This window comes from Medicago truncatula, chromosome 3 (genome assembly GCF_003473485.1).
Source record: "Medicago truncatula cultivar Jemalong A17 chromosome 3, MtrunA17r5.0-ANR, whole genome shotgun sequence".
Lineage (NCBI taxonomy): Eukaryota > Viridiplantae > Streptophyta > Magnoliopsida > Fabales > Fabaceae > Medicago > Medicago truncatula.
Window position 1 is genome coordinate 2,532,624 of NC_053044.1, and position 18,174 is coordinate 2,550,797.

Here is an 18,174-nt window from a genome sequence, read left to right on the forward strand (position 1 = left end):
TGGGACTTTAACTCACATTAGACCTATCACAACAACTAGCATGCATATCTCCAACTCCAATATCTTCATTTTAATTCAAATATATGTCCCTATTTACTTACCTTTTGTTAAGCCTTAATTCATCTGTTACTCAATTCACAATTGATTATAGGAAGGTGTTTTATGGCTGAGTTTTCTTGGATGTTCATATATATAATAGTAATACATGTATTGTGAAACATGTTGAAGTTTGTACTAAAATGGCACATTACTCTAAAACTTCACTCAAATTTAGCCTCAACTATTATGCATGATGTTGTCCATTAAGCTTATCTTCTTTTTCTTTTCATAGTAAGTTAGTATTTAATCGCTTTCTAGTGACAAGAATACCCAAAATTTTGATCTTATTTTCAGCAGGATCTAAGAAATGGAATACTCATTGAACAATGAGGAAATGAGAAAGACATTGAATTCAAACCATGTGCCCATGGCCAGGAGAGGTCTTGGATCCAAGGGAGCCAAGATACAACTCTTAGCGAACCATTTTCGAGTTGGCCTGAGCAAGAATGACGGCTACTTCTATCACTACAATGTATGTTCTTCTCATTCTCAAAATATATCATGTTTCGTTGTGTATGTGCATATGTGAAAAACATACCTATTCATGATTTCTAACATCATAAATAATCAAACATTGTTGTTTAGGTTGCTTTATGTTATCAAGATGGACATGCGGTTGAAGTGAAAGGAGTTGGGAGAAAAGTCATTGACAAGCTTTGTGAAACATATGATGTATTAAGAAACAAGAATTTTGCATATGATGGCGAGAAAAGTTTATTCACTCTTCGTTCTCTACATCATAAAAAGCAGGAATTCATTGTTGTGTTAGAGGAAGTTTCATCAACGAGGTAAATGCTAATGATTTCATAGAAAATATGCGATTGTGTTGATACATTTCTTTGTTAGCCAAAAACACCGACTCATATCACATGCTTGTTTTTAAGAGTTGGAAGCAACCCTTCTGAAGCAACCAAGAGAATGAAGCATCAATCTCGGTCCAAAACATTTAAGGTTGAGATTAGTCATGTATCTAAAATTCCGTTACAAGAAATTACAGATGCCTTGAGAGGTCAGGAATCTGAACACTATCAGGAAGCATTTAATTTCCTTGACACAATACTGAGGCAGAATGCAGCAAAACAGTATGTCCAAATAAACAAATCTTAGATCCTTTTTGTTTTTGTTCTATCTCAGACAGTGAAATAATATGATTGTTGTTGTTTGGTTCATCCTTGAAGTCATGTTTGTTTATCTAGACTGCTTTTATTCTAGGGGATGTCTCCGTATTCATAAATCGTACTTTCACGATAATCAAAAGAATATTACAAACCTGGAAGGTGGTATTCAATGTTGTCGTGGCTTCCATTCGAGCTTCAGAGTCACACAAAGAGGTTTATCTCTCAATGTTGGTAAGTTCTTCTAAGAACTTCTTAAACATGAGAAAAGATAAGAAATGAAGAAAAGTGATTATCATTGAATGAATGAATCAGTTACAGATTGTAGTATATATGCAAGCTAGAAATGACACCTCATCATAACTAACTTATAACTAACTAAATGTAATCTAAATGCAACTGAAATTTACATTCAAATGATATAGCTTGCGCTATAAGCTATCTCTGACTTGTATTGCAAGCTTGTTCTTCCTTCTCATTTTTAGTTTGTGCTATTAGTTCTTAAGTGAAAATCTTTACAATTTATGCTAGATTGATTGTTGTTTTCTAATTTTCACCATTTTTTATGCTTGATTGATTTTTTGTCTTATATCAAAGATGTGTCAACTACATTACTTGTAAAGCCTGGTCCTGTAGTGGACTTCCTTCTCCAGAATCAGAATGTTCAGAAACCAAACTTGATTGATTGGACCAAGGTTATATTGCTCCTCCATCTCGAAGTAGAGGTTTGATGTTTCTGTGTTTATGAACTATGATTGTTTAAATCATTGTTCAATTTAGGCAAAAAGAATGTTGAAAAATCTTAGAATCAAGGCTAACAATACACAACGCAAAATCACTGGACTAAGTGAAAAGTCCTGCATGACACAAAAGTAAGATTTTTTGTGCCTTCTACTCCTAAATGTAAGTTATGTTTGGATAAACAACTTAATCAAGCGTTTATAACATAAGTGCTTATCATAGAAGTACTAATGTATAAATTGTATGATATAAGACAAAAACGTGAATTGAATATCATGAAGGTCTTAGGGCAACATTTGTATTTAGCTTCCGCCCTTAAATCATGCGAATTGAATATTTCTAATTCTAATAAAAATGATGATTCTTATTTTGTCTTACAGTTTTTTATTTAAACATGGAAATGATGCTAATGGTGAAGTGCAGTCAAGTGAAATAACAATTTATGAATACTTCAAACGCCACAAAAAGATTGAACTTTGTTATTCTGTTGATATGCCATGCATCAATGTTGGAAAACCAAAGAGGCCAATTTATTACCCTATGGAGGTGATACAACAAAAGTCTATTAAATATTTTATCCTACGAAAAATATATATAAATTGTTTTTTTTTTTTTTTTTACAGTTATGCACATTAGTCTCATTGCAGCGATACACTAAGCCGTTAGCGCATAAACAAAGGGCTCAACTGATATTGGAATCAAGGACTAGTCCTCGTGAAAGGAAAGAAGCTTTGCAATATGTTAGTGAACTTAAAAATGATTTGATCAATTCATTTTATTTTAACATGCATGCTATATGAAGTTTTAAATGGTTGTTAATGTTCTTGCAGTCTTTAAGAAACAGCAGATATGGCGATGAGCCTATGCTTCGCTCTTTAGGGATTACTATCGAACCTTCCTTTACACAAGTTGACGGTCGTGTCTTGCAACCTCCGACAGTATGCGTTATTATGAGTTTGTTACAATTTTTTTGTTAAAGTATAATATTTTTCAATCCATTGTTTAATTGTTTTGTTGTGCCAATATTTTTTTCTACAGCTTATTGTTGGAAGGGGACAGAACTTTTGTCCCCGAAATGGGAGCTGGAATTTCAATGATAAGGTTGAATTTTTCTTATTGTTATTTTTTATTGATGTCATTATAGTTGAACCAAATATGAATTTTTTATCTAATATTAAGCTTCATATATATATACCAGAAACTAATTGAACCTGTGAAGATTAAGCGTTGGGCAATTGTAAACTTTTCGTCACAGTGTGATACGAAACATTTGTGCAGTATGATTAAAAAATGTTCTGAAATGAAAGGGATGGTAAGTTTTTTTAGTAGCAAATACATTTTTGTGATGTCTACTCCACTTGTGTTTCAAATTCTGGTTTCTTTTGTAGCTCATAGATCCTCCGTTCGACATATTTGAAGAGGATATTCGCCATAGGAATGAGTCGCCATTTGCGAGGGTTGCAAGAATGTATGAAATGGTAAAGGCCAAGCTACCTGGACCCCCTACGCATCCTCTAGCTCAGCTTCTTTTGTGTATTCTTCCGGTTAGCAGGAATTGTAACATTTATGGTAGGAGTTAACAAAATTCATTTGAATGGTTATTTTTTCATTGTTCCAATGTCCTAGTGTCACTCGTTATTCGTTAAAAAATCCTAATAAAATATGTAATATATAGGTCCTTGGAAAAGAAGATGTCTTGTTGATGAAGGGATTGCAACACAATGCATTGCTCCAACAAAAATTAATGATCATTACATTATTAATGTTCTATTGAAAATTAATGCAAAGGTAATGCATATGTTTTATGTTTAATCTTGTTTTGTGGGGTTGCTTCAATAAAAACTTGAATAAAAAGGATGTTCATGAAGATTACACTTAGATAACTCCAAAGTGTGTTTATCCACACTAACCTTTAAGTTTGGTTCGCCCTGCCAATCTATGTATATTGGATGCAAAAGGGTATATTGGCGAATACCCTTCAGGATTTTGGCATACATAATGTCAGCGCCTAGAGCCTTGTGCGAGCACCCAACGCCCTACATAGTAATTTTTTCTTGTTTTTCTGCAGCGTATACTCATCTCGAGTCATATAATATGTCTCCTATGATTCCATTATTCTGGAAACTACTCACATTTTACTTTCGCTTAACTTATTTCATGCAGCTTGGTGGGATGAATTCCTTTTTGTTAACTGAATTTAAGCATTCGATACCACTGTTTTCAAAAATACCTACATTGGTTATTGGAATGGATGTTTCACATGGATCTCAAGGTCAATCAGAAGCACTATCCATTGCTGCGGTATGGTATAACTTTAGGTTTTCATGTCACTATATATTAAGTGTGATATTAACCATAAGCACACAATGTTTACCTAATATTATTCAGGTTGTGAGCTCAAGATGTTGGCCTCAAATCTCTCGTTACAAAGCTGTAGTCCGCACTCAGTCGTCAAAAGTAGAGATCGTTCAGTCTCTATTCAAGCCTGTTTCTGATACTAAGGATGACGGTATCATCAGGTTCGTGTTTTCTAACGAGTGTGATTATTTCTACAAACTAGAATTTATAAGGTGTTGCATTATTCTTTCATATTTTTATAATTCAAAACGAGTAAATGTTTTCTCCCTCACCTTCTAATGATTCGTCACGTTGTTTCACTCTATAGTGAGTTGCTTAAAGACTTCCAAACAACTTCAGGAGTAAAGCCTCAACAAATTATAATTTTCAGGTCTGTTTACAAGGCAATTTCGATGAATTTGGTAAAATAGAAAAAGGTCATTGAATTTCCATGGTTTGTTAGGGACGGCGTGAGCGAATCACAGTTCAACCAAGTCCTCAACATTGAATTGAATGAAATCATAAAGGTATATATATGTTCAACAATGTAAATTTTAAGTCTGAATATTGAAATTACATTATGAATTTTATTGAAATTTTATTTGCAGGCATGTAAGTGTTATGATGAAAGTTGGTGTCCAAAGTTTACTTTGATTGTTGCTCAGAAGAATCATCACACTAGGTTCTTCAAAGCCAATTCTCCTCAAGAAAATGTTTCACCTGGTTTGTCATTTGAACAGAAAATATTAAGTAAATATTAGAATTGGCTTATTATTATAATCTTTTATTTGTTTATGCGTAGGAACTGTTATTGATAACACTATATGTCATCCCAAAGACAATGACTTCTACATGTGTGCACATGCTGGGAGGATTGTAAGTATCATTAACAAAGTAGAATTTCAACTAATTTTTCTTAAGCAAATTTTTTGTCATAACCTATTGTGCACATGAGAATTTCAAAATTTTAAGGGTTTAGTTATTTTTTTACAAAAATAAACGATATTCATTCATTCAGACCGACAGAGTACATTGATACAATACAAATTCAAAGTCGCTAAAAATAAAAATGATGAATCTGTGATAAAAGTCACATGTTTATTTGTCATGATACTATTTATTTATTCTTATACATTTATACACGTTTTTTTATAAGTAAATAATATCAAGATTATCCCCGTGAGCTTAGCTCAGTTGGTAGGGATATTGCATATTATATGCAAGAGCTGGGGTTTGAACCCCGGACACTCCACTTCTCCACAATTAAATTGTGTGAGCTCTAGCCACTAGGCTACTTGACCAAAAAAAAAAAAAATATTAAGATTTGCACACATGTAGTGTCCGACGTTGCGTTGAATAAGAATATCTTTGGTGAAATGAACTTATGAAAAATTTTAAAAAAATAAATAAATCAAGATTTAGGAAAATTGTCAAAAAAAAAAAAAAAAGATTTAGGAAAGACTAATGATTTACATTTATTATTTTGAATATGACTATTATTCATATTTTTTAAACAGGGCACAAGTCGTCCTACTCATTACCATGTTTTATATGATGAAATTGGGTTCTCAGCAGATAATTTACAAGAATTTGTGCATTCTCTATGTTATGTGTAAGTAGTCAACTTAATTTTATACAAAAAAAAAAAAAAAAACTTAAGAATCACTTGATTGATAATTATTCTTACACTTTAGCAAGCTATTGAATTTTCTTCCAAACTTTTAACATTTAGGCACCAGAGAAGCACAAATGCCATATCAATAGGTACAATTTCTAGTATCTTAACTTATCTTTTCATTACATGTATTTATTCTATTTTTTCCTAAATATATTTCGTCTTCTATAAATTCTTCAAATTCAATTTTATTCCTATCCTATTTAAAAGAGGAACAAAAACATATAATTTTTTAAAAGGGGACCTTAAGCCAAACTTATCAAATTTTCCAAAAAATGAAATTTAATTTTTACAGTTTTTTTTTTTATGTTTTCCATTGTCTAACTGTCACATCATATAACTTATGTTTACAAAACTACAGTCTAGTAAAAATATTGGACTATTATTTTTTATATATGTGTTATTAAAAAAAAAGGCTCTTAAAATCTCTACAAATTACTGCATGCAGTTGCACCAATATATTATGCTGACCTAGCTGCTGCTCAGATAGCACAATTTATAAAATATGATGAGTCAGAGAATCTTTCCAGCCACAATGAATTCATATCTCAAATACCTACTGAGTTACCACGTCTTCATGAACGAGTTGCAGATTCTATGTTCTTCTGTTAATGATTCTCTTTCATTCAAACTCATGAGTTGAATGTCAAATGTATGTTTATTTTATCATTGTATATCGTTGTTGTCAATGTTATTAAATATAGTACGATCAAATAAAAGTTTGACTTATATTGTTGATATTGTAGTGAAATTGTTCATATTATAATATCATTACAACTTACTACTTTTTGCATGAAGAATCATTGACATAAAACAACTTGTAATTCTTCACTAGTGGCATACACGTCGAGAGATGTCGACCAACACATGAGGTCGACAGACATTCATGTGTAAATCAAATTATTAGAGAAGAGAGAAGGACAGAAAGGAGGGAGAGGGTTGAATAGAGTCCCGGCTGTGTTTCAACAATCACATTTCAACGGCTAACGTGCGAGAATGGAAGGGGCAATGCGCGGAAACAGAAAGTAAGGAAAAATGTAACTTGCCGAGGAGGTTGTTACTAGGTATATTCACTTTTATCCATGAACATTATCCACTTTAACGACTCAATATCTATTTCACAACCCATGATTGAAAAGTTTATACAATGAATGGTAACACTACAATGTTCCCCAGAAAACTTTTACCACTGAGGTTCTATACTTAAACTGATCTAATATTCATAAGAACAAATAAGCCATTGAATGTGAATGCATTAAATAGCTAGGTAGGTAGTTTTCAACTCACACTAAACTAATAGAACCATATCCCAAGATGTTCATATCTACAAACCTCTACATATAGGTACATATTTCAAAATGAAGCTGATGATACGCGACGAAGCTGGCATTTAGGTTCCGGCGGCGGAGCATTAGCTAGCATATTCTCAAGCTCCTGCAAGTTGAGTAAGTAAAACAAATTAATAAAGAACAAGTAAAATAACATGCATCATAAACCATAAAGATACATTCATTCCAAAAATTTGATTTTGTAACATTGACACCATCCAAATGCATTATGCAACATGCCTCTTCAAAAAAAAACTATGCAACAAGATTAATAAACAAAGGTTTTGAAGCTGAATACACAACTGTATATTGTATTTATTAACACATAAGGTTGATTGTACAATATATACAAGGAGAATAGAATCAACAAAACAACAGTTTAGATATTGAAATCAGTAAATTGGTAAATGATAATCCTATCCTATTAAGTGTTGACAGAGACACGGGCACGACATTGACACAGACACTGGTGATAATTTCAGAAAACAGAAGTGATTAAATATAATCAAATGTGTCGATATCATATCATTGTCGGACTCCAAACACGCCTTGAATTTGAAGTGTGAGAAATACATATGAAGGATTAAAAGGAAATAATAACAACCAGTTACAGTCAATAAGTAGAACCTTCATGATCTTTTTACTTATTATTTCCAACCAATACATGAAGTAGCAAAATAATTCTAGGAATACAGTTGAATTTGCATAACTACAGTCATGAAAGTACTAACTGTGTAAGAAATAAAATATTCTTATTGCAACTATGAATTGTAAGCTAAAAAGTGCGCACAAGACAGTAAAGGGTCACATATTTTATGGCCAATGAAAATTCTAAATTCTAAGCAGTAACTGATAATATAGGACCAACATCAAAGTGCACAATTTCCCAAACACCATAAGAATTAAGAATGTAAATAAATAGATTAATGTCCGTACAGAAACTTAAATGAGATATTACTTAATATCAAGAAACTAAGGTATTCAGAAAATTGAATCAACAAAAACATTTTCATGGATCCAAACTATAACTTTTAAGCAAAATCCAACCTTCTCTTTCCTCAGCTTATCATTTTCCTCTTCCAGTCGCGAGACTTTGATCTCCAACTCAGTTGTGTATGCCTAATTACAGTTAAAATCCATGGTAAAAGTTGTTTACTTGGGAGAAATCGGTAATAAAAAATTAGATCTTCAATAACATGGCATTCAAAAGAGAAAGAAAAAAAATCACCTGTTTCCTTGCTCTTGAGCGCGCAGCAGATTCCCGATTCTTAATCATCCTCTTCTGCTTCCTCTCAACAGTCCTCTCAATCATGTCCTCCGGTCCCCGTTTTCTCGCAGATTTCTGTGTATCAGATAAGTTTCCTATTACTGGTGAAGCCAATGCCACCTGACCATCTGTATATGGAACACTGTCCGACGGAGCACCGGCTGCCATGTGCAATGACTGCGCTATGATCTGGCTCGGAACATAAGTCGCCATCACACTTTGTTGTGGATGCTGATAGTGTGGTTGTGCATACTGTATCCACGGACCATGTGGAGAAAACTGTGGCAACGCTACATTCGATTCAACAACACTGACTTTAGGAGTAGGACCATTAGTATTTTTTCTATTTGAAGATGCAGCTGAAACAACGCCTGCTTTCACCAAAAAATCCTCTAATGTCATCTCACCCAAAGTAGATTGTATCTCTTGAGACTTCACCTCCTCATGATCGTTGCTTTGTTGGATATCTCTCCAAACTTCATCAACTGTCTTCTTGCTTAACGGACCGGTTAACGACAGATTAGGTTGACGTTGAAAAACAACTTCTCCGGCTTGAGCTGTGTTCTCGTTTTCCATGCGAATTGATTGGTTTGCCTCAACAGTCCATACATTTTTCAGAAGCTCGTCAAGGTTCATACTACTTAGTGGCTTTCCTAAGTCACCTAAGTGATTCTGAACTTCATCAAGGGTAAGATTGTACATTGAATTTTGCCGTGCCAGAGGCTGGAACTGCGAATGGTTTTCATTATTACTTTCATCAACAACTTGAGACCCCATAGTTTCGATGTTAGGCAAGCAATCACTAAAGAACTCACTCCATATTTCATAGCCTTTTGCCGATAAAAGACTTAAAGCAACATATCCAAATCTTTAATCATATGACCCTTACAATCAGAAGCTGAAAAAAATAAAATATGAAATTAGCATTTTTTTGCCAATCAACAAGTTCATGATATTCCAAGTAACCTATAAATCTTGCAGGAATTCTAATAAATGAAAAGCAAAGAGGAAACTGAACTGTCAAATCAAATCTTCTATGCTCATTATCTCTCACTCTCAATCACAATCTCACAATTAAAGCAAAATAAAACATAAAAACTGGGCCCTGTTTGGATATAGGGGTTAACGAAGGGCTTATAGCATAAAGGCTTATCATATTATTACTTATGTATAACAAAAGATAAAATATAGTCACACAGTTTTGACATAAGCAATAAGATATTTTCATAAGCTATCTTAGGTTTTGGAAATAAGTTGAAAACAGCTCATGGACAATTCATAAGTTTTCATAAGCTCTCTTAAACAATGTGCTTATACCAGTAAAATATCAAATAAGCAAATCGAAATAGACCCCAATTCGCAATTGGCAACACTTATCTCTTATAGGGAGGTTTGTTTTTTTGTGTTAATTTTAAAATGGGTCATGTGATCTATGTAGCCAGCCCTATGCATTAATGACAGAACCTCGTCATTAATGTTGGGAACTTAAAGTGCGCTCTTCTCAATGTCTCAAGTTCGACTCCCTCGGTGCCAATTTTGATGGGCTAGTTCATGCAGAGCAAACTATCGCATTAAATAGAGCCCTCGCAAGTGGCCGGTCGGATTGGACTCATCGGATTAGTTGGTGGGACCGGATACTCAGTTTTCTAAAAAAAATGACAGAACCTTGTCTATGTTTGGTTTGGTAGAGAAAGACCATGAAGAAAGAACTTAAATGGTTTTGTGACATAACAAAATGACATCATTTGTGCCATGTGACACTTCCACCTAAAGAGAAAGAGTGTTTTGTACTTTTGTTTTTGTTGGTATGGTTGTATTGTTCATTTTTGGTTGAGAGACAAAACAAAAAATGAAGGACAGAGAAACTGACTCCATAGGTATTCGGGGCCAGAGCAGTAATGCTCATTGATCATAATAAATTGAAATGTAAGTTTAAAATAAAAAAATAAAAAATAAAAAAAAAGGAAAGGAAAGTGAGAGAACCTATAGTTTAACTGCAAGGTAAATTTCATTTTAAGTAGTGTCTTAAGATCATTGTTTAAAGAACACACGAAAAGAAATTGTCTTAAAAACACAAGTCAAACACTAAAAGTCATAACTATACAAATTTCAATATAAAAGTTATTACTTTCGGATATTTAAACTTTAAACAATGCTTTAAGAGCATTCATTAGTATTTTCCTCTTTTTAAAGGAGACACCCGTATGATATTAAAGTAAACCTTGTTTTATAGCAAGAGATTAAACTCAAGTGATTAATATATTCGATCAAAAGTACTCAAATTTAAAACAATCTTTGATGAGACTTTACTACCTACGCTTGAACTCCAGACCTCGGGCCCCTTCCCCCAAAATTGAGACCACAAAAATTTTAACTTTTTTACCCTTGTAAAATAATTAATAAAGTAAAAAGACAAACCAGAGAAGGTAATAAAATCAGGTTCAACCTTCTTCAAAAAAACAAAAAAAAAAAAAAACGAGCTTCAAAACTGAATCTTGAAGGATGAAACAGAGAACAAATCAGACAGGAAAATGAAACAAAACAAACATGTCAGACAAAAAATTGATTCAATCAAGCTGGTAAAATATTTATGAAATTAAAAATCATCATGTTTCTCATAGAGAAATTAACAAAATTCTTCCATTTCTCTGCATATACATACAAAAGCAAAATTCAGAAAACTGATCCCTTGCATGCAGGCTCAGAGACACTCACAAATCTCAACTGAATTCCAATTGTGAAATCCTAAACCCTACATTCAAAAACCACAAAAGACCCTTTGAAATTTCTACACCAAAACCCCTTTGATTTGAACAAGGGAAAAAAATATAACAAAGCAATCCCAGAATTAAAAAAAAAAACAAATTTTTAGAAAAGTTGATGAAAAAAGAAAGAAGACCCATTTGAAATATTCATGCAACCAATTTTGTGACATTGTTGAAACACAAGAAAACATCATCATAACAAAAGGGTGAGTGAGATCAAACATACCAACCCAACACAAAACCTGCATTTGTTTCACCAATGTAGTTTCTCAAAGTTCAATTTTTTATAACCATATGTAATACCCAAAAGAGCAAAAGAGTGTGTTTTAAGACAAAATATTTATTGGAAAAAAATTATCAAGAAAATAAATAGAATGATGAAAATTGAAAAGTACCTTATGAGTGTGAGACACCGATCTGAGAAAGTGAATGAATGAACAAAGCAATGTGAGTAAGGAACAAGATCAACAGTGTGAGAAAAACTAAGTTGATAAACAAACAACCTTCACAACTGTGTCTGTTGTTTGTGCATGTAAAATGTATGCGAGTGAAGAGAGAGAAAGAGAAAGGGGTGAGATGAAGAGAGATATATAGAGAGAGAAGATGAATCAATGACATACTCACTTGTTGTTTTTTATCATGTAAAATGCTAACGAATGTTTTTTTTTTTTTTTTTCTTTTGAAGGAAAATGCTAACGAGTATTCTACAACAAAAAGTAATAATTTATTGATAAAAAGTTGCATAATTATTATGTTTTAAACTTATCTTTTTAAGATATGATTTCTTATAATGAATTCCTTTAATAATGTATTTAAGATATTTGTTGGCATAACCTTTTTATTATAACTTTTTTGGAATAAATTAGGAAAAGAAATATTATCAATCGTGAGATGGTAGGTGATCTTCGCATTCTCCATTTGGATAAATGAACATCAGATCGACGGTTAATAGTAAATGATTTCAATATATCTTTTGGATTTTATAAAATTCTTACACGTGGACGTTCAACAATCTTCACACGTCACAGTCAAGCAGTTTGGTAAATAAACACTGTTCATATGAGATCAAATGGATAATAATGAATAGATCTGAATTATTTGATTAAGTTTGCTTAATAGTTAAGATTTTCTCTTCAAAAAGTAAGTTGACGGACTCTCGAGATAACTATGAGATCCAAAGCTAACAATAAATGAGTCTCAATCTATTTGATCGAATTTGTTTAAGCCAGTTGGCAGAATCACAAAAAAACCATGAGATCAAACGACTAACAATAAATGGATTTCAATCTATTTGATTGAATTTGCTTAAAAGTAAAGATTTTCTTTGCATAAAGTTAATTGGTAGACTTGTTGAATAACCATGAGATTGAAAGACTAATAACAAATGAATCTCAATTTATTTGATCTTTCATCATAGTTGAGATTTTCTCTACAAAAATCCAGTTGGCATACTCATAGAATAACCATGAGATTGAATGGTTAATGACAAATGAATCTCAATCTATTTGATCATTCTTAATAGTTACAATTTTCTCGGCAGAAATTTAATTTCGTGACTCATAGAATAACCATGAGATCAGACGTTGTTCATATAATAACCATGAGCTCCCTCACCTCTATATGTGATTATGATGTGCATAGAAATGTTATATATATGACTTTATACACGCATATAATTTTTTTTGTTCCAATATATATAATTTTATTCATTGTTAATATGCTCTTAAACTTAGTACCATTGGATGTGCCAGATATATTACTTTTTTGCACTTTAAACCTCCTCATTTCATTTGTTCGCACCATCTACCCAAAGAGCGAAACCACTTTCACCTCAGTCATTCACACATTTCAACTTCTCTCAAACTTTAAAAAACCTCTTCAACCAATACTCTCTCTCTCTTCATCCACCACCACACACCGCCACTGCACCACCCAACCCTTCCTTCTTCTCTCTCGCAAGCCCACCATTTACAACCTTCATTTTCGAGTTGTTTATCTATGGCAAGAACAAGTTTCTCTCTTTTATACTCTTGGTTGTGACACAAACCACCACTGCCTCCACCCTATTCTGCCCTCTTCCGCGTCTCTAACAACATTGAAACTACCACTAGGGTAATCAATAAAAAATCTATTGTTTAGGGTTCTAAAATTTGGGATTTTTTATATAACTTCAATTACGATAAATTGGTTAATTGAGTATGCAACTGAGGTCCTATTAATAAGTTTGTGTTGTGAAATTGATTACTGTTGTAATAAATTGACAAATATGTTGATTTTTTTTTTTTGGATATTCATGGGTTGTTTTATGTATTTAAAATTCAATGGTTGTTTTGTTGTGTAACATGAAAATGTATGTTTGGATTTCTATACAAGTGCAACTTGAAGGTTAGAGTTGTGTGGATTCATTTGTTTTTCAAGTCTATAATTCTAATATCTATGTGTGTTATTTAGAATTTGATTGAACATGACAAATGTCTCTCATGTCGTATAATAACACAACTACAAATTTGTTCCTCATAGCACACAATTTAGCAATCAAGTACTGGATTTTATTTATTTATGTACATATATTTGCAGGTGCATTCACTTTTATTTTTATGGTGCTAAATTGTATGCTTATGTTGAGTCTCGCTGGATGTTTCGTTGTGTAATATGGAGGTTTTATGTCTTGAGCTTAATGTTACTTGAATTGAATAATTGGTAATTGATAACTTTGTCTTTCAATCTTGCATACACAAATGGTTGTGAAGTCAGAACTATAATTCTTTTGCATATATCACTTACTTATTTTTTTTTTTAATATAAAATTTTAACAAAACTAATCCAATGACATATTTGTTGTTCCTTTGTATAATAAATTGAAGAAATTATCCATAAGTGATAATAATTTGTTGGTTTAAAATCATGTTATTGTTGTTTCTTGAAGTTATTTACCTAATTTGAATCTCAAAGTTTGTTGTTATACATTGATCAGTTACTTATTTATTTAAGTTAAATTTTAAAGTGTGTTGTTGTTTTGGCTGTTTTACGAGTTATTGAGAATTTTTTGAAGAGAAAATTATCATCGCTTTAATAAGGATCTAGTTCTCAACAACATGTGTCCATATATTTTCAAGAGTTACCATCGGATCCTAGAAAGCGGCCTAATATTTCAACATATCATCCTGAAAAGCGGCCTAATTTTGTTTATGTTGTTATCTTTTTAGACCTAATTTTGAAAAGCAATCTGGTGGTGATACATTTATAACAAAGGAAATCACAAGTTGGAATAAAAAAGTCACACTCTCATCACATGTTGGAGGAGTCCCTAATTCTACTCACAGTATTGCTAGGAAGAAATGTGGAGATTTGATGAAACAAAATCAACAGATTGAAGTTTTGATGTCCTAGCATTCTGAAACAACTCGTAACTGTATCGAAGGCGGTTGACGGTCTCACATGATTTCCTTCGACCTCTATTAAAGCAATGATTGTCTTTTCGTGGTCTTGATGAATCAATAGAATCTTCTAATCAAAGAAATTTTCTTGAAATGCTTAGATGGTTTGCTAAAAGAAAAAAAAAAGTGAAACGAGTTGTATTAGAAAATGCTTCTGAAAATGATAAATTGACTTCTCCATCTATTGAAAAAGAAATTGTTGATGTCGTCGCTGAGGAAACCACTAAAGCTATTGTTAACGACCTTGTAGATCAATTGTTTGCTATTCTTATTGATGAATCAACAGACATATCTGATAAGGAGCAAATGGTTGTTATTTTGCGCTATGTTAACAAATATGGAAGTATTGTTAAGCAATTTTTTAGCATTGTTCATGTTACAACAATAATAATAGAGTTTAATACTAAATCTGGTTGCTTTCCAAGATAAAACTATATATATAAAATTGTTTTCTATTCATTTTATTTAGTATATATAAAAGCAGCCGCATTTTGCTTATGTTGTTAATACTAAATATAAACAAAACGCGACCACTTGTAACAACATAAACAATTTAGTATATGGTTCCAACTAAAAGTGGTCGCATTTTGATTTGCGTTATTGTTAATACTAAATAAAATGAATATGTATATTTGTATAAAAAAATAAAAATATATTTTACTAAAAGACATGTTTGGGTATGGGGAATATAAACATTCCTACCCCAGCTTTGAACATTAGTGAAAACCAAAATCTGCACTTATCAAAACAGGGTTTTCGCGTCAAAGTCAGGGCAGGATTGGTGAGTTCGGATGGTTTATGATTATGTTGTCTTGCCTTGGTGAGATAAAAAAAAATTATTATTTTTTATTAAAAGAAGGAGTATAGTATGATAAAACTAAAAAGGTAGAAAAGAAATTCAATGAAAGAGTATAATATCCTTAATATATGAGGTCTTGTGTTACAATATAAAAACAGAAAGAAGGAAAATGAATACATATAATCTAAAAATATTCAAACTGTAGAACATATACAAAACTAAATATGAGATGTTCGATGTCATTTTTTACAAAATAAAAATGGAACAAAAAAATGAATGAATATAAAAATAAGTGTAGAAAGGATTTTGTGATGACATAACAAAATACCTAAAAAAGATATATCTTTTGTTGTTTACTACAAACCAAAATGGAAGGAATGAGACACAGAGGATAAATTTTCCCGTGCATCGATCTAGGTCAAATTGTATTTCTTTTTTCAATCTACATCATTATTTCTATTCTTATTTTTTTTTTTTTAAATCTTTACTTTTTTGCAAAATTGGAGAAGGTTGCATCACGGGAACATATTGACATTTTAACTATGTTGACACTTAAAAAATTCCACCATAAGAAGAGATCGATCATGATCCTTTAGATGCCCGGTCGGTGTTGTACTTAACCTGGCAGTGAGGTGGCATAATCATTTTGACTTGTTCAATTTAAGGAGGAGGAGGCATAACATAAAGTGTCATAAAGCTTAAGAATAACAACTTACTTGATAGAATAAAACATGTGACCTTTGGAACAATCTTATGTTTGAGTAACAAAGACTTTTGACAAAAATTAGATCATGGGATAAATTGAGAAAAATATCTTTAATCTGGCATTTCCAAAAAAAAAAACCACAAAATATTCACAATAACTGCAATAATATGATCAAGTAATTGAGGGATCCAGCAAAAAAAAAGAAGAAGAAAAAAAAATTAAGGGATCTAGCTGTTGTTGCAAGTGCAAATAATGTGTAGAAGGTGGAGAGATCAAGAGGTATGCTTGGCAAAGAAGCTAGACAATTTCAATTCTTCATAATGAAGGGGCATTTTATAAACATGTGAATAACAGTTTCATAGTCTCTTCCAGAAAAGATACACCGTGAAATAATAGTGGAGCCTCTTTTAATCAGATTATATTCAATGGCAATAACATTATGGATGAGCCTCCAAATAATTAAAGATAAAGTAATGTGTCAAATGAGCCTTAATTTACCTATACAAATCATGGCATTTATTAGCTTATTTTGCAAGAAACCTCATAAAAAACCTCCAAATCTAGTAAATAATATAGAACCAAATTTGTTTAGTTTCATTTTACTTTTACTATATTTCCAAGCAAAAGAATGAGAGATGCAAGCAATGATCCTACAAGAGGTATATCAGGCTCTTCGCCCACCGAACCATGCTATTTGCCTAACAAAGCAATTCAAAAGCCAAAAACCTAAAACAGTGTAAAATCACCCAGCGAGAGATATGGTTCGTTTGGTGAGATATGATGGTTTAAAGTCTCGATTGGTTGAGCTAGCAGCTCACACAACAAAGAATATATCTCGACTGACAAGTAATGGCGGTTTAAAACTCCACTTGATGTCGTGGCAGAACCCCACTGGACAAGAAACGACTATTTTCCTGCTGAAGGACCTTTTCCAAAAAACTATAAATAGAGGCTTGCAACCTCATTTTCATTCATTCTTTGTTGTAGCGAGTTTTAGAGAATGTAGAAATCAGGTGGGAACATTGAAGACTTTTAAATCATGTTGGTTGATGCAACATCTCTTCATCCTCTCTTGTGTCATGTATGTCATACATTATGACTATGTGTAGCTAATTTCTCTGTGTTGAGATTGAGTTTAATTGTATAGGAATCTAATTAAATACTTGGTCTAGGTGGTTATATATAAATCATATTTTGTTGCATCAATATCTCTATTTCTACACTTAATATTTTTCTGACGTGCATTCAAAATTGATCTTTTGACTTAGGGAGTGCTAGATAATACTTTTTTGATGTACATCTGGAATTGATTTTTTGACTTAGGGAGTGCTAGATATACACTTCATTTGTAAGGGACATGAGTAGAAACATTTGTAGATGGTAGTTGCAAGACATCGGGTTAGGTTTAAAATCACACACACACTATCAAAAAGTACTTCCACTCTTTTAGCTAATTGAGTGAAACATCGGAGGTTAGCGACTATAGTGGATCTTTCATTATCTGTAAAACATCGAGATGTATAGAGGGCAATGGGTAAAGATATAATTAAAATACGAGGAGTATCTAATCAATTAGGGAAAAGATATTTGAGGACTAACCAATAAAACTTAATCCCAACACATCTTTGTTAATTCATAGGTTCACCAACTACCAATCGTCTATTTACTACCATAACTTTTAACAATGAAATTAACTAAATGGTGGTTCATTAACCAAGTCCTTGTGAAACAATAATTTTAATACTTTGATACCGCTACTAAAAAATGACTTACAAAATGGCGTTGTTTTCAGAGACTTGCATCAATTGAACATCGTGGTAATATTTTATTGTTTCAAGTTTGTAAATAATTTTAATTCTCTTGTATTTAAGCCTGTATTTCTTTTTTGAATACTACACACGAGAA

The 18,174-nt window shown here is 32.2% G+C and overlaps 2 protein-coding genes across 2 annotated transcripts; one reads left to right on the top strand and one right to left on the bottom strand.

The window, feature by feature from the left end:
* Positions 1 to 412: 412 nt before the first annotated feature.
* Positions 413 to 6,625, top strand: LOC11428002 (protein argonaute 4A). Its single transcript, XM_003598305.2, has 22 exons — positions 413 to 571; positions 685 to 887; positions 984 to 1,181; positions 1,312 to 1,448; positions 1,812 to 1,909; positions 1,995 to 2,086; positions 2,336 to 2,501; positions 2,579 to 2,695; positions 2,786 to 2,893; positions 2,994 to 3,056; positions 3,154 to 3,267; positions 3,344 to 3,524; positions 3,631 to 3,743; positions 4,119 to 4,256; positions 4,344 to 4,474; positions 4,621 to 4,683; positions 4,756 to 4,819; positions 4,901 to 5,015; positions 5,095 to 5,168; positions 5,810 to 5,904; positions 6,025 to 6,056; positions 6,416 to 6,625. Exons 1-22 carry the CDS (start codon positions 434 to 436, stop codon positions 6,577 to 6,579), a joined length of 2,604 nt encoding a protein of 867 aa, XP_003598353.2. The 5' UTR covers positions 413 to 433; the 3' UTR covers positions 6,580 to 6,625.
* Positions 6,626 to 6,993: 368 nt separating this feature from the next.
* Positions 6,994 to 11,930, bottom strand: LOC11428003 (ABSCISIC ACID-INSENSITIVE 5-like protein 2). Its single transcript, XM_003598306.4, has 4 exons — positions 11,723 to 11,930; positions 8,524 to 9,460; positions 8,343 to 8,414; positions 6,994 to 7,401 (listed from the first exon to the last, which is right to left on the bottom strand). The coding sequence occupies exons 2-4, from the start codon at positions 9,337 to 9,339 to the stop codon at positions 7,321 to 7,323; spliced, it is 969 nt and encodes a 322-aa protein (XP_003598354.1). The 5' UTR covers positions 9,340 to 9,460; positions 11,723 to 11,930; the 3' UTR covers positions 6,994 to 7,320.
* Between the last annotated feature and the right edge of the window lie 6,244 nt (positions 11,931 to 18,174).